Source organism: Lepus europaeus, chromosome 12 (assembly GCF_033115175.1).
Source record: "Lepus europaeus isolate LE1 chromosome 12, mLepTim1.pri, whole genome shotgun sequence".
NCBI classification, from domain to species: domain Eukaryota; kingdom Metazoa; phylum Chordata; class Mammalia; order Lagomorpha; family Leporidae; genus Lepus; species Lepus europaeus.
The window spans coordinates 71141353-71166507 of record NC_084838.1 but is presented as its reverse complement, the minus strand read 5'-3'; the positions used below and the strand labels follow the sequence as shown (position 1 = coordinate 71166507).

Sequence of the window (25155 nt, the reverse complement as noted above, 5' to 3'; positions counted from 1 at the left end):
AAATCCCTCCCTCCAAGTAGCCGGTTACTAGAGATGCCAAATGCGCCCGTGTGGATGGCTGTGGTCACTCAAATCAGAGTTTTAACATTTCCATAAAACTAATGAAAAAATTTAAAAATGCCATTAAGATCTTACAACACACACACACACACCCAGGGAAAGCCAAACTCAATTTCTGATGAATGGCTTCTGTATTCCAGGGGTTGGATTTCCATGTGGTACATTTGGAAAAAACACTTCTCGGACCCAAAGCAAAATGTGAACACATTTCACGGACATAAAACCTAAGAGCAATGGCAAGGTCAGCCAACCTGTCAGTCAGTCAATAATGGCCACCAAGTGCTAGTTAGGATGAAGCGCTAGTTAGGATGTTGTTGGAGAGATCAAAGAAATAAAGACAAAACTTTGTCCTTGAGAGTTGATAATATAGTTTGGAGAGAGAATACTACATGTAGCATAAGACTACACACATGAATATATAAATGGGCAAGAAATGTTAGTGGCTGCATTTAGTTATAAGGTCACCCCGCTTCCACGGCAGAAGTTGTTTTACCTCCAAGAATGCAAGAGGGCAGGAATCTGCACATAACAACTCAAAACTGTAGCTCTGGAAAGTCAAGAAGAGCCACTCCAAATTTTCAGTTTGGGGAAGTTTTTTTTTTTTTTTCTCCTAAAAACAATTTCCCTCTACAAATGATTTTTCCAATTATGAGAATATTTGGGGCTAATTATATCTACTAGAAAATGTACACTATTTATAAACAGGAAAAGTTACTTCCATGATTCAGAAATGATCAGACACACACACACACACAAAACTAAAGTCTTATAACCTGTTTTCTTTCCTTATGTAACCGAGGAGTTTCTTCACATATCATTAATTCTTAAAAGCCTTTTTCTTTACTCAGCTACATGAGGGCACTGATGACTATGATAGGGTTAGATCAGGAGTTCACAGTCACTCTTGCTGTGGACGATAATAAGGCAGCCTCATGACGCTGGGTGTGGATTTCCTTCCCAAAGTGGAAGGGGGTGGGGGAAGCTAGCAGAAAAGGGAATTGCATGACCAGATGTGATAATAGAAGGGCATTCTCTAGGGCAGTGCTGTCCCATTGAACTATTCCGTGATGACTGAAGTGTTCTTTATCTGTGCTGTCCAATACAACAGCTTGGTGTGATTACTGAGCACTTGAAATGTGGATAGTGCCCCTGAGAAACTGACTTAATTTTATTCAACTTTGATTAATTCATCAAATAGCCACACGTGGCTCATGGATACTGCACGAGACAGAACAGTTCTAGGACAATTTGAATTCCCAGGTTTAGCACAGTTGGTTTCAGGAATGTTTTTGATTAGATTCCTGAAAGAAAAACATATAACCCACTAAGAATTTAAATAAAAGCTGCATAAATGATTTTTAAGCTCTTGGTCTTCAAGATAGGAAGTAGTATATTAGACTCTTTATTACATCTATTCTTTTCTTTTCAAATATACCACTCAATCTTTGGAAGAAGAACCAAAGAATCAAACATATCAGTGAATAAGCAGTGGTCACCCACTTTCAACCCTCAAGAGATTGAGTATTTTTATGGCTAACCTGCTAAAGCATATCAATCTCCCTGGAGAACCTGTTTTCCCTTCTGGAAGCATGTAGGATGCATGTCACCATTTATGTGCTTCAGAGTGAGGACCTAGGTTACTATCTGCATTGGCAGTAGCAACAGGCAAGGAGTGTCTCCATTGTTTACACCTCACAGTGGTAGAATGAGGTGTCAACAGAGAAAGCTCTACTTAGCTGTGTGTATGCATGGATGGAGATTTTCTTTCCTTTTTTAAAAATTTATTTGAAAGGCAGAGTTACAGAGAGGCAGAGGCGGGGGGGGGGGGGGGGAGTCTTCCATTTGCTGGTTCACTCCCCAGATGGCCACCATGGTGGAGCTTCGTCAATCTGAAGCCAGGAACCAGGAGCTTCTTCTGGGTTTCCCACATGGGTACAGGGGCCCAAGGACTTGGGCCATCTTCCACTGCTTTCCCAGGCCACAGCAGAGAGCTGGATTGGAAGTGGAGCAGCTGGGACTCAAACCGGTGCCCATATGGGATGCCAGCACTGCAGGCAGCGGCTTTACCTGCTATGCCATAGAGCCAGCCCCTAGAGATCTTCCATCTGCTACTTCACCCCCAGAATGCCTCCAACAGCTGGGGTTGGGCCTGGCCAAAGCAAGGACTCAGGAATTCCATCTAGATCTCTCAGATGAGTGGCAGGAACCCAAGGACTTGGGCCATCATCTGCTGCCTCCCAGCTGCATGAGCCAGAAGCTGGATGGGGAGCAGAGGTGGGACTTGCTATGGATGATTAACACCATCTGCCTGTACCTTATCAGGATGCTAACACATGATCTGTGCACTTAGTAGGTTGTTTATGTAGTAGATGGCTTTGCAAAACCAAGTTCTTAGCTTCCTTTAAGATGAGTCTGAGGAGCTACCACCAAACTGTAGGCACCAGGAGAACATGCTAGACGGATGAGCTTCAGAATCAAGACTGACCCTTCCCTGCTGTGGGCTCAGCCTGGATCATGATGACAACACACAGATCCAGAGAGCCCATATGTGGGAGCAGTAACCCCTCTCTAACATCAGAAGATTGCCCCAGAACCACTCCTCCAATCAGAGAGTGGCCTACTCAGGCTTGGTACGGTCCTCTGTGAGACTCCTCTGGACAATGCTGAGGGCAATTGCTCCCAAGACCCTTCAATATCTTCATATGGGGAAACCCTTCAATTTCCATGAGATCCAACATAGCAATCCACGGATCTAGGCCAAGTACTTAAGTTTTTCGGTTACTCCCCAAACCTCAGGAGTCAATTATTCCTTTGACTTTTTAAGGAGAAACACTGACTAATTGGGTGTGCTCGCCTTTGCTGCTATTTTATTTTTTTAAAATGGCAGTCTCAATAGCAAACACTGGTAATGTAGCCACAAAGATGAAAGAGGAGTGATAGGGGCCATCAGTGTAAAGTGTTGAGCGTGTGCCTAGCACTTAGTTCATGCTCCATGTTACTTTTCAATTTTCCTTTCCCATTCTTCTAATAATGCAAGCTTTTCATTTCTATACTTTCATTCATTCAAAAACATTTCACTAAGCATTTACTTAAGGGTAATGACAAGGTGACAAATAAAACATACTTCATGCCTTCACATTTTAGTGTAAGCCAAACATTTTAATGGAGGTGAAAGAAAACAGACATATAATTGAGAAATCAAGTAATATAATTTTATATCATATATGACAACAGAGAGAACATTTTCTGTAACAGATATATAGAGATGTGATTCTTGTCTCTGGAATGCATTCAAGATAGGAAGAAAGAACAGCAGTGGAGAATAGGTTTTGGGTATGGTTTCCTCTACCTGTCCCGCCACGGCAGGTGTAATCAGGAGGCTACCCCATGTCTCTGCTGAGGCCCAGCCCGGGCTTTTCCCAAGTGATGCTGAATGGTGGAAGGAGAATGAGCAGATATCAGAGGCAGAGGCGGTGTTGGCAGCCCCTCAGTTTCTTGGTGGTGAAGCTGTTTGCCAGCCAAGTGGAAGGAAGGATGTATATTTATGAGCTTTACAACTCGTATTATTTTTCCACAGAGGCTATAATTTTGTGGGTTACTTTAGGAAGTGTAGGGTTTTTGGCCTCCGTCATACAAATGCTGCATATGCAGGGACATGGGTGAGCCCCAGTGATGAGTAAATGAGCTCCAACCAGAGCTCCAGAGACAGACAGAGAAGGGCATGGATGCAGGCAGGCTTCCTTAGCCTCCTCAGGGCTCTTGTTCTCGGAGGCTTTGAGGAGTCCCCTACTCTCTGGGGAACGCTGACCTGCCCCCTCTGGGCACCTTATGTGATCTGTGGCAGAAATCAATGAGGAAGAACATTGGTAAGTCTCTGGTGAGGTTCCTAAAGGACACAGAATGTAGTCGTTGACGCCACATCTTCTCGGCCATATTCTGTGTGTTCAAAGCCGACTCAGAGGCCGGTGCCGCGGCTCACTTGGCTAATCCTCCACCTTCGGCGCCGGCACCCGGGGTTCTAGTCCCGGTTGGGGCGCCAGATTCTGTCCTGGTTGCCCCTCTTCCAGTCCAGCTCTCTGCTGTGGCCTGGGAAGGCAGTGGAGGATGGCCTAAGTGCTTGGGCCCTGCACCCGCATGGGAGACCAGGAGGAGGCGCCTGGCTCCTGGCTTCGGATCATGAGCCGGCAGCAGCGCACGGGCTGTCGCGGCCATTTGGGGGGTGAACCAATGGAAAAGGAAGACCTTTCTCTCTGTCTCTCTCTCTCTCTCACTGCCTAACTCTGCCTGTCAAAAAAAAAAAAAAAAAAAAAAAAAAAAAAGCGCAGTGGCATAGCAATAGGACCCCTCAGGTGGTCCTTCTTATGTGCCTGACATTACCATCTTTTAAGTAGGTCATTCAAACAAATGTTTCCATTTTACTGACAAAGAAATGGAAGTAGAGGAACTGTTAAATACCCCGCCTTTATCACTGATAACTTTGTTTACATGATCCCAAATAAAAGTGGAAAAATTTATTCAGCCATTTCAGTATCTCTAAATATCCAGACAGTTGGAGTTATTCACATATCTAGCATTCATTTTATAACAAATGGGCAGTAGAATGAAAACTGTGATCATAAAATCTAAATCACAAGTTTTTTTAATTAAAAAATACTCAAAGGAGAGAGAGAAGGAGGGAGGGAGAGAGGGAGGGGGGAGGGAGAGAGAGAGAGAGAGAGACAGAGAGACAGAGAGACAGAGAGAGAGATTGAGATTGTTTCCATTTGCTAGGTCTGCTAGGTCACTCCCCAGATGCTTGTAATGGACAGGTCTGGTCTGTGCTGCAGCCAGAACTCAAGCTGGGTCTCCCAAGTGGGTGGCAGGGACCCAACTACTTGAATCATCACTGTTTGCTCCCTGGGTCTGCATTTAGAAAACTGGAAATCAGGTGCCAGACTTGGAGACTCAGGAGCCAGACTCAGGGATGGAATGTGGGGCTAGGGCGCCCTAACCAGCTTCCCTAATAGAGTTTTTCCATTGCTATTCCCCCTGCTTTAACATTTTCATAGGATGTTTTGGTCAATGCTACAGCAGCCCCTCAGAGGTCACCATTGTCCCAGGTGTTTTACATAGAAATCGTTCATTCTTCCAACAATTACTACTTTAATTTCGCAGTAATGTCCCCAGTTTACAAAGAAATTGAGAAGTTGAACTACTATCCAGATTCTCAGAGCTACCAATTTCACAAGTAGAACTTACATTTTGGCCTTTTTAGGACACAATTGATATAGACTTCTGGCGCATGGGCTCAGGAATAGAACTGATCTACATAAAATCTTGCTGCAAGATCACAGGCAAACTTCTTCATACCTAGATAAACATTTTACAAAGTACAGTCTTTCTCCTTAAGGGGGGAAGTGTTGAATTAAGTAGTAAAAATGATCAAATGACCTAATCACTGAAAAATTCTAAAAACTCTAAAGAGTTGAAACAGAGACATTTCAGAAATTTCTTAGGGCTAATTATCTGATTCAGCCACTTTCCAGTGAACAACTTGGATCTGAGTTTGAAGCACATTTGACCTATTAGCCAACTGGGTTATATGATAAATGATTTTATTTCTTGCACCTCATTTTCTTTGAAAATAATACCTGTTTTATAGGGTTGTATAAAATTTTAGATATGACAATGTTTGTAAAAGCATTGAGTGTAGTCCCTGGTACACAGAGGGCCCTAAGAAAATAGTAGCAGTTATGTTATCATGAAATAACCTTAGAAATATTTAGAAGTTCTATTTAACACACACTCAGTTCTTAAGCAATTTTTCTCATATAACCCACCACCCTTAAGTATAAAAGGATGCTGCCCTCAAAAGTGAAATTGTCACAACTGGGCTATTATTTTTGCTTTGACTCCTGGTCTTTTCTTTTTCAAAAATCCCTATTTGTATGCACATATTTGAGAGGCAGAGAGTGAGACAGTGTGCTCCCATCAACCGGATCACTCCTCAAATGTTCACAACACCCAGGGCTGACACAGGAGCTGAATCTAGAGGCCAGGAATTCAACCCAGGTCTCCCACTTAGGTGACAGGGACCCAAATGCTTGATTCATCTCCTGCTGCCTCCAAGTGCACATTAGCAGGAAGCTGGAAGCCGGAGTGGAGCTGGGACTCTAATCAGGTGTTCTGATATGGGATGTCAGAGTCCCACACAGAGTCAATCACTAGGCCAAACACCCACCCGGCCCCTGGTCTTGACCATCAGCATCATCCAAGACTTCATCTGAGTTAGAACTCTACTAAGCTTCCTTCCTGGAAGAGGTGGAGACACTGACTCTTCATTTTAATAGAGTCTATAAATGGGAAAGCTGCAGGAACAGCTTACAGACTGTGTTAGGGAGACAGATTTTTCTTCAGGCTGAGAATTGAACCAGCTTGCAAAGCACTCGAGCTATTTACAACTGACATTTAAGCAACTACTAAGAGAGAAGAAAATAATGGCAATAATAACCCTTAAAATCCCACTTGCGTACATTCCTATTGAAGGACCTCCCATGACAGAGGAGCCAAAGCTGACTGCTGGAGCAACTGTCTGGTCTGCTTGCTGTGGGACAGATGGCATGCAGCACTGGGGCTTCCAGTGAAAAAAGCGCACCTGGTTCCGAGAGGGAGGGGCCATCCACAGTTCCTGCTGCCAGCCCACAGTCCACAGGGAGACAGTCTCTGAACACTCTTTCACTGTCCCCTCAGGGCCCCTCGCCTGGCCTGCAGCAAGCTGGGGACTCCACTGGTCACCATGAGCCATATACTGGCCCTAGGACTTGTCTCCTTATCTCCAGGGGCAGGTGAAAGGAAAGAGGCAGAGGGGTCTGTTACCTCTGTGTACAAAGGGCTTAGATATTGAATGGAAATGGCTAGAGCATGCTGCTGAAAGTAATCAATTTTCATTTCAATACTCCCAAACCACCCCAAATCCTAGTGCAAGGTGGCCTATGGCTTCCAAATTCTCCTAATAATAAGCTGCCAAAGTAAACCAATTGCAATGTGTCTAAGTGATTTCCACGTGTGGATACATACAATAAAATGGTTCAGTGAATCCTGATGTTGAGAAAGCATTTGATAATAGAGGCCATCAAAACTCAGAAGACCTGAGGAGTGTGAGATGGATTTGAAAGCCAACTTTCCTTTACTGGTTATGTGGCCTGGAGAAAAACATACCCTTTTCTGAGTCTTTCATTCTCTACTTTATTCTCCTGTGGCAGCAGAATCCTCAAAGTAGGAAGGGAAAAGAGCACAGGGCACAAATGAAAGGAATTCAGTGCCCAGGTGCCTAAGAGTTGCCACCCTCCCTCCATCACCTTCTGACTACCCCCTAGGATTCAAATCTCCTGGATACAAGTCAGACACCAATGAAGCATGGAGGATCTAACATCCTGTACCCAAGGGTAGTGAGAGGCAATCCGTCCCAATGGTCAAGGTCATTAACAATGTGTTGAAAATTTTTCTCAGGCAGGAACCACTTGTGGCCAGCATATGTACCTCCACTGGGTGGCTATAAGCACCAAATGAAATAGTAAGTGTGAACATATTTGGCCAATAGTAAAATTCACTGAAAATCTTTGTTCCTACTGTCTCATTACACACCCAACATTGCTTTCATCCTCTGAGTGTAGAGATAAATCTGCCATGGTTTTCTCAGGTTCCTTTCCCTAGAGCTCACAAGCAACCTTCTGACGCAGAGATACTTGGATATAAAGCAGAACCAGGGAAACATGGCAAAGTGAAGATTCAATTCTACCTGCTCTTGTCTTTCCAAGAAAGCTTTGCTGTAGGAAAGGTCTGCTGAGATTTCAAAAAGACAGTTAAAGGGATGTGAAAAGGAATCTCTGCATCCCATCCCTTCAGTCTCCCCTGAGGTCCAGACTGATTCTTGACACATTTTTTTTAAGATTTTAATTTTAATTTTTGTAAAATTTATTTGAAAGTTATAGACAGAGGTACACACACACACACACACATACAGAGGTCTTCCAGCTACTGGTTCACTCCCCAAATGGCCGAGCTGAGCCGATCTGAAGCCAGGTTCCAGGAGCTTTTTCCAGTTCTTCCATGTAGGTCCAGGGGCCCAAGGACTTGGGCCATTCTTAGCTGCTTTCCCAGGCACATTAGCAGGGAGTTGGATTGAAGTGGTATAGCCAAGACTCGCATTGGCGCCCAAGTGGGATGCTGGCGCTGCAGGCCAGGGCATTAACCCTCTGTGCCACAGCACTGGCCCCTGGTTCTTGATACATTTTAAGTCATTCTGTGCTTACAGGACTTTCCCAGGAGGCAGAGGAGAAGGAAGCTGGAAAGTATTTACCTCCTTAGTCACAGGCAAACCTGTGACTGCATCATCTCTGACTGAGGGATCATTCAAGGGAGCATTGGCCCTATAGGCCAATGACTTTCAAAAATTTATTTTTATTAAAGTATGTTATTAACAACGATTATACATATTTATGGGACACAGTGTGACATTTCTTTTTTTCCCCTTATGCTCCTGGAAATCAATGATGCTAAAAGTGGGTGCCACCAGCCAAAGCTCCACCTGGGTAGATATGTTGCACCCACACATTCCTGAGTGCTATGGCAGACCATAACACTCTGCTGAAGAGCCTGGAAGTCTATGAGTTTAGCAGAGTACTTCTTACACTAAAGTTTGAGAGGCTCTTAGGGCATCCTTAGATGATTTACAGACACCCAAATGTTCTCCAAATAAAACTCCACTAGAAAAACAAAACGGCTCAGCTTTAACTTGAAATGGGGGAGCAGAGCTCTTTGCATGGGCAAATTGCCCCTTAGGTTGGTCCCTGGTCCTTTACACTGGGCCTTGTGGCCTTGAAGATAAAGTGATGATCACAGATCTATCATGACTTTGTGGCCATGGAATTCACCCTCTGTGGGAATGGATCAAGACGGCTCTCCAGGCTCTCTCCCCTAGTGACTTTGTCTCCTATGTAAGGTCTTGGTTAAGGTGAAATCATGGACCTCATTTGAATGGCTCATTACCTTGGTCACACTGATGACCCTATGCTCATCTTGTGGCCTTGACTTCTGCTGTCCAGCTGTAACCAAATTTCCACATCGCATCCACTCTTCTACTAAAGATGTGACTGCTGGCTTCTCTGAAGTCTGCGATGACACGAGTTTCCAGCACTCTCCTCTGAGTGGGCCCCGCTCACGCTTGCCAGTGATTCAATGACTTGATTATTGCTTCCCCGAACCTCTGCCTCATAGCCAAGGCTTCCTCCCAATCTATGGTCTAGAATATTATGTGGAGATTAAATCTGAACTGGAAATAAAAGAGTACAGAAATCTATATAAGTGGATTTGAGCTGGAGTAGACACAGTACTTGTGAAACCCGACAAATGTTACTGAATCCCCAAATCCCTGACAACTCCTTCCATCTGGCCATCGGGAAATTAGGCTTTTTAACTTGTTAGACCCTGTGTATGCTAACTGCTAATGTGGACAACCCCATTTGTGATCTGTCCTGCCTGCTCCACCTCTCCTGACAGACAGATGTCCTCCCACTGCCATGCGAGGGTCCTATTCTGATGACTGTGGCTAGTACATAGGGTGTTTTCTTTCCTGCTTAACTCACTCCACTGCACCTTAAACTCCTGATTTTTAAGTATGCATTAGGTACATCAAAATGTCCCAAGTGCTACAGGGACCAAACAGACGACATGATTCCATGTGAAAAATGCTGCATCAGCCCAGATGCACAGGTACAAAGAACTGTGTATAATTACTTTGCTAATTCAAACTCCCAGGATCATTTGGCCCCAATGACAAGGGAATTTAAGAACTTGCTTTGGGTTGTGTGATATAAGGCTGGGCTTGGTAAAGGAATGTACAAAGGGAGGGGTTAGTGGTCACACTTAAGTGATCTAGAAAAATGCCTGAATGTTTTTACTTCAATAGGCTTGCATCTTATAAGATCTTGTTCTCAAAGACCTTGCAAAAGAATGAAATGAAGGGGTTAGTCAGAACAGTCTGGTTAGTGGGGGCAAATTCCTGTAATCATAAAGAGCACTCACAATTTTAAGTAAACCAGTAAGAAATTCTAAGGGAGCTGGGTTTGTTTTGCAACATGGTGTTGAGCCAAGATGATCTAAATGGAGACAGATCAAGCCAGTCCTAGTGTTTTATCATCCTTATTGTTCTGTTTGATTAACACAGTGGCCATACTACCAATTACTCATATGTTGATGATGTGTATTTTCCTCTTTATTTTTAAGGAAGCTGTGCCAATAGCTATTTACAATTATTCTTTTAAATCATCAATTATTATCATATTCACACAGAAAATTCCAGTTAAAAATACAAGAATTACAGGACAGTCACTAACATGTTTAGCTCTGAAGAGTCCAACAGAACAGCCCCTAAAATAGAGCTATTAGAAAATATTTAATGGATTTTAAGACATTCTTTCACTAGAGAGTAAACTTCATAAGATTCACACATAAGACAGAACATTTGTGTTTCTGTTACTAACTCAACAGAAGAAAAATACTAAATCTATAATAACTTTGATTAAATATACTTCTATAGGTATTTTTAAGTTAACTGACAGAGAAGCATTAATAGTCAATGAAATGGAGATTTTTCAGGATTTTTCTTTCTCTTCAATAAATTTCTGAGTTGCAGTTAAGAAAATGAACTGCATACTGGAAGCAATACAATATGACTGTCAGAGTGAAAGAACAGATAAACTACTTAACAAAGACAATAAAAACCCAAGTTGTAGCTCCTCTTACTTAGTCTTCATTATTATTAAAAACTGTCTTTAGTGTTGAGTGAGAATGTGACAAGATAGTCAATCACAGTAACTAAAGGAAACATTAAAACAAGTCACCAATCTTGGGTATACAAACTGCCAACAATGAAAATGTTCACATTCAGTGTGAGGAAACAGGTGTGATTCTGTGCTGCTAGTGAGAGTTCAAATTAGTACAACCTTCGTTTTTTAAAAAATACTAGGATGTCGCAGTACTTATCCAACCTGAAAATATATGTACCAATTAACTTAACAATTTCTCTTTTAGAAATACTTCCTGTGAAAGTGTGCAAAGAGATTCATATGTATGTAGATAAAGGCATATCCATATATGAGAGCTCTTCAAAAAGTTCATAAGAAATGTGTACTATGAAAAACCATGCATGATTTTCAAAAGTTTTTCCACCAAAATGAATTTATCTTTTTCTTTTTGACAGGCAGAGTTAGGCAGTGAGAAAGAGAGACAGAGAGAAAGGTTTTCCTTCCATTGGTTCACCCCCCAAATGGCTGCTACGGCTGGCGCACTGCGCCAGAAGCCAGAAGCCAGGAGCCAGGTGCTTCTCCTGGTCTCCCATGTGGGTGCAGGGCCCAAGCACTTGGGCCATCCTCCACTGCCTTCCTGGGCCACAGCGGAGAGCTGAACTGGAAGAGGAGCAACCGGGACAGAATCTGGCGCCCCAACCAGGACTAGAACCTGGGGTGCTGGCACTGCAGGCAGAGGATTAGCCAAGTGAGCCACGGCGCCAGCCCCCCTCAACCTGTATTTAAGGGCTGTGCTAATAGCCCAGAGACCCAGGTTTGTTAATTTAATAATGAGACTTCTGAGGTTTCTCCAACATATTACTGTTTGAGCAAACACGGCACCTGAGATACACACACACACACACATCCCTAGGGTAATTCCTCCAGAAGGCAACAAGAGAGGGACCTCTTCCTTGTCTACACACAATACCCTGTCAACAGCCGCAGCAGCACATGTAGAATATGACCTGGAGTCGGAAGGTCTTGGGTGTAATTTCCACCTTCTCCATTTTAAAAGTAAGAAATCTTGAGCAAGTTATTTAATGTTGTACTGATTCCACTTTCCCATCTGTAGAATGGGAGTGAACAATGCCTTCTTCATGGGGCTGTCCTAGGGAGTCATGGGAGAGGGAAGGGTAGACATTCGTCACACTGCCTGATGCAGAAAGAAGTGAACAAGTCCAGCTACTGTTGTCCAGAGACAAGCTACCATGTCTTAAAAATCACAGAAATCAATTATCAGCAGGATTTTAACCCTGCCAGGAACCTCTTTATATTCCATACATACCTCTCACACAAAAATATTTCCCAAGTAGGTAACTATAAACTTCAATAGCATTAAATCTAGAAGCACCATCACAAAGTAAAATGAAGGTGGGCTTTGGGGTTAGACTGGGTTTATAAAACCACTTCTCAGACTCACTAGGTGTGGGACTTGGGGCAAGGCAGTACATCTCTTCCTCTGTGTTACCTACAAGGGTAGAGTGTATGAATATTTTATTAATGTTATTTTAAGGATTCAATGACTTACATGCACATACTCAGAACACTTAGTACCTGGTGCACAGTGGGAAAATAAGAGCAGTTACAATAGCTCTAATGAACCGGGCACCATCCATAGTCTAGGCATTCTCTCTCATTCTTGTAACAACTATAAAAGAGAGCTATCACCCTCAGCTGAGTGCAGAGACCCAGAATCAGGATGACACCAGCTTGTTCGTAGGATTCCACTTCAGCTCTGCCACCTGCCTGCCTCTGTGCTCCTTTCTCTAGTTCCCTCCACAACTCACCATTTCCCTTCCTCCACCTTAACTTGGGCAAGACACACCTTCTCTTCTGGAACTTGCCACTTACAATACGACCACATAGTGGGTATGTGTGTAAGTTAGCATCTATAAACACATTGAAAGGTGAAAAGGCTTTCAGAAGCAAGGGTTTTGCAGCTATAGGCACAAGGGATGACACTAGGGACGCTTCAAGACCCCTCCTGCGTAAGGCTGCCACTGCCCTCAGCTTCACCACTAGATGCTAGCGCCAGCTTTGTCTGGGGTATCCACTAAAAATGCAAACAGGGACGAGAATTGGTATGGTGCTGCACTGAGCTTGAAGTGTGAGTGGATCAGTAGACCGTTCTGTTGCCTCTAGGGAGAGGTCTCAGGCAGATGGGAACACAGAGGGGCCCTGGAAACGTGACTGTAAGTCATTTTTGCCAGGGGCTGGCTCCTCTAGTCTAAGAAGCCACAAACAAAACATCTCTTCTTCTCTTTTCTTTCTACTCAGTCGTATTTATTCAACAAACACTTATTAAGCACTACTGTGAACAAGGCAATCTAGAAGGATACAGTCCTGCTCCTAAGGAAACTTACCATTTAGTGACAGTTAATCGATTCAGTCACCCTGATATCCTTGTTGATCTAACGTGGCACACTAATCTGGTGCATTTCTTCTGTGTGTGTGTGTGTACTTTTGCTTCTGCGTGATATGCTTAATTACACATGCAGATGTTTCACAGTTCAGTCATTTCTATAATCATTCAAACAGCGTTTCTGGTTTTGATGACCATCTTACAACCTTCCCACAAAACCTATCATGTTGAAATGCTGACAGCACCCTACATAAGCACTTGAAATTTACCTTTTGTTTTTTAGCATTAGCACACTGTCAGAATTTATCAAGTACTACTTATGTAAAACTGTTCTTAAGGTAATTTCGTAGTAATTAAGTATATGACAGTAATTAAGGATTTCTCAGAATCTAATCATCAATCTCTAGTACTATGTAAGCATTAATAACCTCATGTCTGATACCGAAAATTATGCCTGATTATGACTGCTGATGATCACATCAGAATAGCATGAAGTGCACTCATTGGATCGTTTCTTTTCGGAGTCTGTCACCACTTCCTCAGTGAAGTCTGATACTCTGTTGACTTATAATCAGTTCTATTTGTCTTCCTGAGATCTCTAGAAGTTGTGACACATACGCAAGTTCTATGCAATATAATTTCTAGTCTTAACTACTTCATTATTATTTCACAACCTCACATATGCACTTGGTTGTTACCACATTTCCTGTAGAGTGGAGGATGTTTATTGTCTTTAAAATCTGCCTCTAAGAGAGTAACCTTTAAAGATTTAACACTATAAATCCCCAGTGATGAGATCAGGCGTGGCTGTAACCCGTACTCAATTTGGAAAGTTCCATTGCACAATCACTGTGAGTAAACAACCAACAGAGGAAGAAGTTGGTTAAACTTGTACCTGTCACCTCATTTTCATCTGAATAGCAATGTTCTGAGCTTTCTATAGCTGGAAAGATGCTTTCGCTCTTTGGTGGGACAAGCCATTTACAAGGTGTTTTGTTCCTGGAAGCCTGTTGGTGGCTGGAAACCCTTTGTTCCCTGGTGCAGTCAATTTGAACTGGGCTGACAAGCTTACAGCTCCATACCGAGGTAGAAAATGCCACCATTGTCCGGGACCCAACTGGCCTGCTTCTTCCAAGCCTGTAGGCAGGGCATGCATTCAATCATGAACAGACAGTTTAAGAACCACAGGAGCCGTGACCAACAGAGAAGCCTCCCGTTTCCCACTGTGTTGCACTGGTATCAAACAGCCCAGGCTGAGGAGGGAGCCTTGTGGTGTATTCCTAATGAAATCTAATAACTGGACCATGGATGATGGGAATGTGTGTGCTGGCAACTGCGAACTCCAAGGAGTGAAAATGACAGAAAGTAGAGGAAGAACAGTCAACTAAGAGAATGGAGGAGAGGGGCAGAAAATGGGGCAGAACCCTCAAAAGAAACCTCTAAGCTCTCCAATCAATTTCCAACAGGTGGTCCAAATGAATCTGTCTGAGAGGTAGGAAGTGCTAGTTCCAGTTAAAAGATTAGCAAACCATCCAGAATGCTTGGCAGACCCTGCAGCGTGCCTACCCAGTAACATTACCAACAGGACTGCGGTTTTGCTAAGCAGGGCGAAGCACTATAACAGAGTCTCTTGTATCTAAGCGTAGCTGTGTGACTAAGCTATGGCTGTACCTGTTCTTCCTTCTTTACCTTCCTCACTCTGATTCTGGGACAAGAGGTGGAGAATGCTAGCATTCTTATCGGGACCAGCAGAAACATTTCTTGTTCAAGACAGCAAAGCAGAAAGATGGGGGAAGGCCTGGCCACCGCTCAGCACTGTTTCCTTAGACTGGTACTATGCAAGAAGAGTGAACATAGACGTGGCTGCTGTAATGCAGTAAGTAAATCCTGAAAAGTCTTGTGCTCTGCATAAATCTATATAAAAAGTAACAGGGTCTCTGGGAAACTAGGACTGGGACAGAGAGCTCCAAGTCTATGAAACCTATTTTGTTACAGCATTAACAAAATATTCAAGAGGGATTTTGGACAGCCAGGCCAACCAGTTGAATGTGGCTATCCACTCCTGGGTAGTTACTAAAAATGCACACAAAAATTTTGATGGGAAATGTTAGCTTACAGGTACCAGCAGGTGACAATAGAGTGCAGCACTGAGGAGGGAATGGGATCTGCCATTAGCTGAAGGCCATGAAAGGTTGAGTGTGCACCTCTCCAGGGAGGGAGCCTTAGGGGTTATGCTCCCTTGAAATGGTATTAAAGTAGGGTAGAAAGGGCTGGTGCCTGTTTGGCAGCTAGGATGGGGATTTCTTCATTTTCTTCCTCTTTTGTGATTCCAGCTCTCTTTACCTAGGAAAGGTTGTTTGTAAACGAGCACCACTCAACATTACTCCAAAATCATCCCCCTATTTATCAATCGCATCTAAGTGAAATGGACTCTTTGTTCAAGTTGTTGATGCCTGGTTATTCTATACACACAGCTTGCCATCTTGCTCATAGTTGACAGTTTAATAATTCTACCTCTCTTATTCCATTCTCCATGTAGCGCTCTTTCCTAAAATGCTAGGCTGACTTGTTCATTCATTGTATTACACTGACCAGGGCACAAAATCCTTTGTGAACCAATCTTACTAGTTCTCCAGCATCCTTTGCTTTGTGCCACATGTTAACCTATGCATCCTCCCACACACAATCTCCCTTTGGTTCTTCTCTCTGTGTATACCACACTGTCGTTTGTAGCTTTTGTTTCTGCTCTGCCTGGTTTCTCCCACTTGAGCTTCCTTCCCAATGAACCATTTATCCTTAAACCTTCCTATGACATCTTCCTGTGGATAAACTGGGTGCCATTTGTACTACTATTGCAGGTACCACAGTGCATGGATTGAATGAAATTCACATTTGCTTGACCAGTCAAAACTTCCTGAACTCAATTTGGCTTCTCCTTTATGGGTCTGGAACCAGGAAAATTGTGAACATGCTGGTCTAGCAATGCCAAGAACACTCTAACTACCTTGAGTGAACAGGGCATTTTAAGAGAAATTACCCATTAATACCATAACAAAACTGGAAGAAGCTCCTGGCTTCAGATTGGCACAGCTCTGGCCATTGTGGCCATCTGGGGAGTGAACCAGCAGATGGAAGACTCTCTCTCTCTGTTTCTATCTCTCTATAACCCTGTCTTTCAAATAAACAAAACAAATCTTAAAAAAAAGACCAAAGCCCTTCTGAGATCTATTTTTTCATGACTTCACAAAACACAATAGCATCTACATCTACATTTCCCCTGGGAAAAATATAAACACATATTTATTTCAGTGTGCCTTTGACTTAGAAATATGCTGATTAAGAATATAGCTTGGGAATGTGAACCTCTTGCTGAACTGGCTGTGGCTATTCTAGCAAAGCAGATACGTTTAGACACTTCATATTCTTATAGGTCTCAGATCCCATCTCTAGAAATACAGTGACAATATTTCTCCCTGACCTCTACCTACTGCAAGGAGTACAACAGAGACTGGGGTGACGATACTCATTAAAGCCATGGACTTCTTGAAAGAGGAAATACACACTCACTGTAGTTATCATGTTAGAAACCCTGACACTGCTTGGGGCTTTAAAAATTGAATTTTATTAGGGGATGGCATTCCCTGTTGCCAGGATGCTGCAGAACTCCATGTAGCAAACTCATCCAACAAAATCTGAAAAGGTACAATCAATAGACGCAATGCATTACGAAGGTTTCCTTTCACTCCCAAAGCTCCAACATTCACTTGAAAAATAGTAGATGAATTTTGTCTTTAAGAGTAGTCGATGAGAAACCCTGGTGACCAGAAAGGTCCAGGATAACACTTTCAGAAAAATGCTTAAAGGAGGCAGTAAGGCTGTATTTGGGTCCCTGCCCTTTAATTCCTAGCAGATGTCCAGAGGCTGATACATGGGCATTCCCTTTGCAAAGTCATCTCAGCAGCTTCTTGCCCATGTTCCTGGAGAAAAGTCACAATTTCCCAATTTGCCTAACCATATCCTGAACTTATTTTTAGGGTTGATGCAAGCAGTTTCTCAATGGTCATGGGAAGCATTAACAATTAAAAAGTAAAAGTTAAAAAATAAACCCAACGACTCCAAGTTGACACATATTCAGTATTTATCTCAAAAAAAGAAAACGTGGAAAAAAGAATACTGTGCCGCCAGGCAGGGCACAATGGGAGGGTAGATTCCATTTTCTGTGTCCCCTCATTTCATTGTTCACTTGTTGAATGAGTGAGTGTCAATCACTAGTTCAGTAATATTTATTAAATGTCTACTTTGCACCAGGTATTATGCTCGCCCTAGGGCTATAACCACTACTCTAATTCACAAAGAAAAAGGAAGGGAGTGGAAGGTAGAGCGTCAGTAGTTCAGCTCCTACTCTGTGCCAGGTGCTTTTCTTGTCAAATTCTCCTAACAAGGGATGACAGAAGGTAGATGAGACTTTCCCCACTTAATGAATCTGAACTGAGACTAAGTAATTTGTGTAGAGTCGCACAATTCAGACAAGCCTGATATTACCATTCAGATGGGCCTAATTCCAAAACCCCTCTAAAAAAATTTCCTTAGAAAGCAGAAAAAAGAAGGAATCACCCATTATCCTACACCTCCAACACAAAGCCTGTTCATACTTTGGAGAATTTCTGTCCAGTTCTTTTTTTCTACGCATAGGTTAATTTTTAAATTTTTGGAAATGCGCTTCCTAGTTGAAATCAAAGCATGTTATACTTCACTTCATTGGAACTATGACACCATTGACTGTGAAACGCTCCATTATTCTACATAGCTCCAGAAAGAAAAGTCACTGCCAATTATACAATGCCACTGACTGTGAGATATGTCCAGATTTCAGCAGTGTTAAAATGTGAAGGTAAAAAAAAAATTATGTCTTACAATCAGTGACCTACTCTGCATTCCATGTCAATCTTCCCGAGTGTCAGGGTGCAGGTGGCCTCACAGCACAGGGACTTGGGTCTCTCACACATTAGGCAAGCCCTCCACTGATCTGGGAGCTCCCCTCAGTGGGAAAAGGACTCTGTCTTTCCTACACACTTGTTGCTTTTCTTTTTTGCATCTGGACAATCAAGAAATATTTCTTGTTTGAATAAACATGTAACTGAAGCTTGGGAAAAAACTTACAGACAGAACAAGGTAAAAATTAGCAAAGGCCTGAATAATGGAGGAGATCTATATTTTTGGGGGAAGCAAGGGTTTTGTGTGGCTACAGGAGGGAAGTAGGGAGAGGAGGAGATGGATGGAACTTCGATCCACAGCCAGTAGCTTTTCAAAGTCTTTTCCTTCTTAAACCTGGTCAGTGTCCTTCTGTTACCTCCTATTGGCTGCTCAGGCCCCTACTTGGATGTTCTCCAAGCTTAACGCCTCAGCACAGCTTGGTTTGTCCATCTTCAGTAATTGCTCATACTTCTTCACATTCATTTTAAATACTGATTTAGAATTGTTAAGGGACACCATCTACTAAATCCAACTAATAACTCCTATGGAGCAAATGTTTGGTAAGAGGCAGACAGAAGACAGTCATGTTTTTCAGAAGAAGCTGAAATACCTGGTTTAAATGGACAGTGTCTCGTCTGCTTATAGCAGAAGGCCTGGCTGCTCCAGAAAGTAAAAGATGATGAGAGTTTGCAGATCTGTCAGTTCATCTTTCTATGGAAATTCACCAAGCTTTGTGTCTGAATTGGCAAAACAGGTTTAAATAAAGAAAGGAAATTAATTCAGACTTAGCTCCCTATGATATTTCTTCTTAAATACAAGATGTCTCCATTTTGAAACTACTGAGATGTCTCATTGCCCTACCTCCTTAAATTCCTCATGTACTCCCTGAGTATTTCTACTACATGTGCAGAATTGTATTAGGTTCTCTAAGATAAATGACAATGGAGCAGGAAGCTGATTTCAGAAATAAGATTACAATTATGTAAGAAGGCATTTTGCTCACAGGTAAATATACACAAGGTAAAGTGAGGATGCCGGTGCTGTGCAGTTTAGAGCCAGGTGACATCACCTCAGTGGGGGGGATCAGGAAAGGCTCCAGGAAGGAGGTGTCCCTTCATCTGCGCCTTGAAGGACACACAAGGATCCGGCATGTGGGAATGGGAGCAAGAACTAGGAGGGGAAAGGCACGCATGGGCCCAAGGACTCCCACGGCATCCTCTTCCATGGGCTGTTTATTGTTTAGGAATGAGGTGCTGTTGCTAGGGCCTGTCTGTGGGGTGTAAGAGCACTGGTGTGAAGGGGTCATTGCCTTGTGCTGACCAGTTTGGGTGTCATAAGTCATCCCATCCCAGGGTCCACGCCAGGAAACTATTATTGGATTTCATGCATATTAAGTGTGAAATTTTAGAGGAGAATCAAAAGCCCAAGTCTGATATGTAACAGAACATCTGAAATCCACAAGTGGTAACTAAGACACTTGACTGAAAGCAACAGCACAACAGTACCGGTCAGGACTCCAGGGGTTGCCAGCTCCTTGCTTACCGTGGACGTGGATGCCATTGGGCTGAAAGGAAGAGCTGGTTTCTGGCTGATAGGACTTCAGGTGCGCACCTGCTGTCTGCTGGGTCAGGGGAGGCTGTGCTCTCTGCAGGACTGACGAAGGAGCCGGGACTCTCCGGGGGCTGATGTGGTGAGGAGATGGAGCAGAAGGTGCAAACCTGAGAAAACAGCCACACAGAAGGCAACGTGAGGCACCAAGGGCGACTCTGAAGCCAAACCCGAACTTCCCATTATGGCTGCACAGGAGTGTGACACAGCTGCTTAAAAACAAAACAGAGCAGAGAAAAAAAAAAAAAAAAAAACAACCCTTCAGGACTTTTCTCTCCCACTTCTGATCGCTGGATTCCCACCTGAGATACTGAGGGAATAAAAGCGACCCACAAAGGGACAACCAGGCACAGTTTGGGTTTGTCAAGCTTCTTAAACTACATTTCAAACATTCCGGGTTTGGTACAATTCAAAGCACATTTTTACCAGGCCTTTTTTTTTTTTTTCCTGCTAATTTTTAAATCCGTGTGCATTTTAGGGGAAATTTGATCCGTATGTTGCTGAATCATTTACACTTAGCTCATAAACATTTTGTTTTGTAAGACATATCTGAGGTCCAAGAAGTGTTACAAGTCTTTATTACGAGCCTCTCAAATCCCATTCTCTCTAAACAATACATTTTATTCTGCCAAGAATAAATGAACCTAAACTTCAAAGGTCAAGGGTGGTTTTAAACCCAGATCTCAAGAGATCTGCATGGGTTCTGTACTTGGCAAAGAACATTTTTGAGGGTGAAGTAAGAACCAAACATAGAACATCTTTTGTAGTCACATGTGCTAATCGCATGGAGACTTGGTAGTTTCTTGGGGGGGACACACTGCTGTTTAAAGAAGGTGACATCATCAAGTAACCTGGGATACAAACTAAATGACTGTACACTGATCTTCTGATTAAAAGGGAGAATTGGTAGGAACCAATTCAGTAGGTTTAAAATGATGGTTTTTACATTTTAACACTGAAGGGAACACATATTTGGAAGAACAATATAAAAGTTGAGCCATGTCCACTGCGTACCAAAATAATACCCAATTTGCCAGATGGGTAAGGGACTGGCACAGGTGTGGCAGAGAAAGGAACAGGGGGTTGATTTAGCAAAATAATTCCAAAGAGACTAGATTAACAGTGGATTGTTTAGTCTCCCCTCCCTGAACCCCACACCAAAGGTCTATTAAAGTGAAAACTTCCAGTCTGCTGTTTCTTACATTGCATAGAAAATAGGATTTGCTTTGCACTAACATGTATAGGCTACCATCTGTTTACACCACTTGTTTCACAGGAACAAAGAACTTCACTTGGCTGGGCTTTTGTGTAGAGCCATAGATGATAAAAAGGGAAGATGCACCAGTCAAGTTTATAAGGAAATGTGAAACATTCTGAACCAGAATAGCTAATAAGAATATGTCCATTTGTGTTGCTGCAGTGAGAAAGCTTGGGATAAAAATCTCAATTTCTTCTTACCTGTTCCTTCCACCAAAAGTGTGGTGAGTTATGTAATAAGGTGGTTGGGAACCAAGAGGAGGTCAGGGGACACTTAACAAACAAGCTAGGTGAGGAAGCCTGGTTAATTGGTCATTTACATTTTCACTCTGCTGAAAGAGAACAGTAAACGAGTGCCCCATGCTAGGTAAACAGACATATTCCAAGGATATCATATTCAACAGAATTATCCTGAAAAGACGTGTTGAATGGCTGGCCTTTCGAGAAAACACAGCAAGGAAACTGTGGTTCTGACCTGAGAACGTGTAGTGAGGTGTGTAGTAAGGTGCTTCACTTGGAGGCGACTGTTGGGGGAATACATCTCTAATGTGTCTCACTAGTCACTCTGAGATTGTGGGAGGAGATGAGGAAACAGACTTTAGAAATAGAGAGGGGCCGGCACTGTGGCGCAGCAGGTAAGGCCACATCGGCATCCCATACGCAGCGTCGGCATCCCATATGGATGCCAGTTAGAGTCCTGGCTGCTCCACTTCTAATCCAGCTCCCTGCTATGGCCTGGGATAGCAGTAGAAGATGGCCCAAGATTTTGGGACCCTGCACCCGCATGGGAGACCCAGAGAAAGCTCCTTGCTCCTGGCTTTGGATGGGCACAGCTCCAGCCATTGAGGCCAATTGGGGAGTGAACCATCAGATGGAAGACACCTCTCTCTCTCTCTCTCTCTCTCTCTCTCTGCTTCTCCTTCTCTGTGTAACTCTGACTTTCAAATAAATAAATAAATCTTAAAATAAAAAGGACTAGAGAAAGTCCAGAGTACAGTCCAACCTCTTAATTCCCTGGTTCTTACAGGTCCCCATGGAGGGAGAATTTAAACTGCAAGGCAACCTTTGTCATTACTCAACAGTCATCACTGTTGTCTCAATTTTGTTTTATAGGCAAAGGAGCAAGATCCTTGGATTGGCTCCCTAATTCTATTTCCTCATTTGGGAGTAACAGATCCAAGAGGCTCTACATGGTTTTCAGAGCTTTTCTTCTGGTACCTCTTTCTGCTGTGTATGGTTGGGCGAGACGGCAGTATTTAGAAAGTATGAGCCTTATAGAATCTTCTGATGGGAGAGAATGATTTTGGTTCACAATCCCTCACTCCCAAGCAAGTAAATGTGATTCATGAACATGGGTGTAATTAACAGCAAATAGGGAAGGTAGATGCAGAAGGGGAAAGAAACAAAGATTTTTATCAATATAAAACCTCATATGTTTATAATTTGGAGTGCCATAGCCAACAGGTAAATTATGATTAATAGCTTTTTTTTTTTTGACAGGCAGAGTTAGACAGTGAGAGAGAGAGAGAGACAGAGAGAAAGGTCTTCCCTCCGTTGGTTCACTCCCCTAATGGCCGCCACGGCCGGTGCGCTGCGCCAATCCGAAGCCAGGAGCCAGGTGCTTCCTCCTGGTTTCCCATGTGGGTGCAGGGCCCAAGGACTTGCGCCATCCTCCACTGCCCTCCCGGGCCACAGTAGAGAGCTGGACTGGAAGAGGAGCAACCGGGACAGAATCTGGCGCCTCAACCAGGACTAGAACCCGGGGTGCCTGCGCCCCAGGCGGAGCATTAGCCAAGTGAGCCATGGTGCTGGCCATGATTAATAGCTTTAAAAAGGGAGCACACTCAGCCAACCAAAAGGATAATTCATTTGAGCATTTCAGGAGTCATCTGTAATTCTGATTCCACATTCATTAGACTCTGTATACACACACACACATACACACACACTATTCTATATAATTATATGCTAATTACAAATCATTCTTATCTATTCATTCATGGAATTTCCAATCCCTGGCCATGCTTTCTTGGTTATCAAGTATTACTCATTATCATGATAACACTGAGTACAGAAAAAAATTAGACATAAATACCCAGATTATAGCACTGGTACCTTGGAGACCCAGGAGAATAAAATATTATGCCTTCAACAGACTGTACATTTTGCTCTTGCTAATTCATACTATATTTTTCTCCACGTATTCAAAAATGAATTATATGGTATAGAGTTAGTATAATTTTGAAACATAGTATTTTACTCCATATGAAGTAAATGATTAAACATAAATGATTCCACATGAAATAAATGTGTTCTTAAAGCAGACTTTGATTTGGAAAAGGAATTAGAACAAAAAAGTCTACACTTACAGGAAAGTGAAAAGTGACAAGAAGAGATCATGATTATGCAGACAAATGCTAGAAACAAGGAAATAAATAAGAATTCATCACTAGAAAGTCTACTGGAAGGAGTGTGTAAACAGGACTGATTTTCAAGTACAGCCAGTAGAATCAATTTTGCAACTGCCTAGAAACATTATGTTTCATTTCATTCATTCATTCACTTCTCACCTCTATTAATTCAAATTTAATTTTCACAAAGTTGGTTACTTGTGAACAGACTCAGAAGAGTAGATCTAGTAAATTAAAATTGGACGAGAGACGTGAAGGTGAAAGAGTTTGCTGTTAGAGGCCATAAGGGAACTTCCAAAAACACTCTGACAACTCACAGCAAGGGAGATGCCAGAAAAGTGATTTAAAAAGCCAAAAGAACTCAGGACACAGCTAACAACAAACAGAAAACATGCATGCTAAAAGAGAAGCTCAGCAGGCAATAGAAACCTTTCTTAGGACTGTTGTAGGTAGAGTCAGGCTCTCAGAATGACATTTTCTAAGTATTCTTACCTACACACCTACACATACACACATCAAAACAAAAATGCTCTGAATATTCTGCCCAAAAAGTTAGGTGAGATTTCTACAAAATTAAAAGTGAATTAACAGTTTTTATGGCAAAATACAAAATTTCAATTCAAAGACAGAGTGTAATTATTTACAATTTATCTCCTATAGCATCTCTCCCCAATTGCATCAGACCAATGTGACATCACTCTAATTCTCTAACTCAATCTGAGCTGCCATGCATCTACAAGAGACCTTCTGAGATCCTTTTAAGGTCTACCCTGTCCCCCAGCTTCGGATCTCAAATTGGCATTTCAGAGATTTCATCCCACATAGCTTACTAGTCTCCACTAAAGCCTTTTATACTTCTTTGAAATAGATGATTGCTATGTAAACAGGTACATCACAGACTAGGACAAAAAAAAAAATCAATGCTTACCAGAAACACATCACACAAAAGCAAACCAGAGAATTGAGTCAACCATTTCCATTAATTTAGGGGAAGAGTTTGTATAACCTAGCATGCGCAATGGCTGGCCAAGAAAACAAAAAAGGGGGTGGAGGGACAGGTTTTCAAGGCTCACAAAAGACTCTCTCTCTGGGGGAGAGAATTTAAAAGTTCCTGCAAATATTTAATTATCCATACCTTAACAAATGGCTCACGGGGGTGGTATTCACTTGGTCCTGGTGGTCACCCAGGGAGGTGTCACCCTCCCCTGCTTTCCCTGTCCTGAAACCTCTGCTGTCATCCAGCTCCAACTCTGCTGTGAGGTGGACTACAATCAAACTGGTCATCTATCCTCTAAAAACACTACTTGGGCTGGCACCGTGGCTCACTTGGTTAATCCTCTGCCTGTGGCGCCGGCATCCCATATGGGCACTGGGTTCTAGTCCCAGCTGCTCCTCTTCCAGTCCAGCTCTCTGCTGTGGCCTGGGAGGGCAGTGGATGATGGCCCAAGTGCTTGGGCTCCTGCACCTGCCTGGGAGACCAGGAAGAAGCACCTGGTTCCTGGCTTTGGATCAGTGCGGCACAGCATTGGTCATAGCGGCCATTTGGGGAGTGAACCAACGGAAGGAAGACCTTTCTCTCTGTCTCTCTCTCACTGTCCATAACTACCTGTCAAATAAAAAAAAAAAAACAAAAAAACAAAAAACACACTACTCAACT

General features: G+C 42.8%; 1 protein-coding gene across 5 annotated transcripts in view; it reads right to left on the bottom strand.

The window, feature by feature from the left end:
- Positions 1–25155, bottom strand: part of GLIS3 (GLIS family zinc finger 3) — a 483088-nt gene that overhangs the window by 6190 nt on the left and 451743 nt on the right. For all 5 annotated transcript variants that reach the window (XM_062208328.1, XM_062208326.1, XM_062208330.1 and 2 more), the window contains one exon: positions 19765–19940. In XM_062208328.1, the coding sequence (XP_062064312.1) occupies positions 19765–19940 (176 nt within the window). The remainder of the gene's footprint in view (positions 1–19764; positions 19941–25155) is intronic.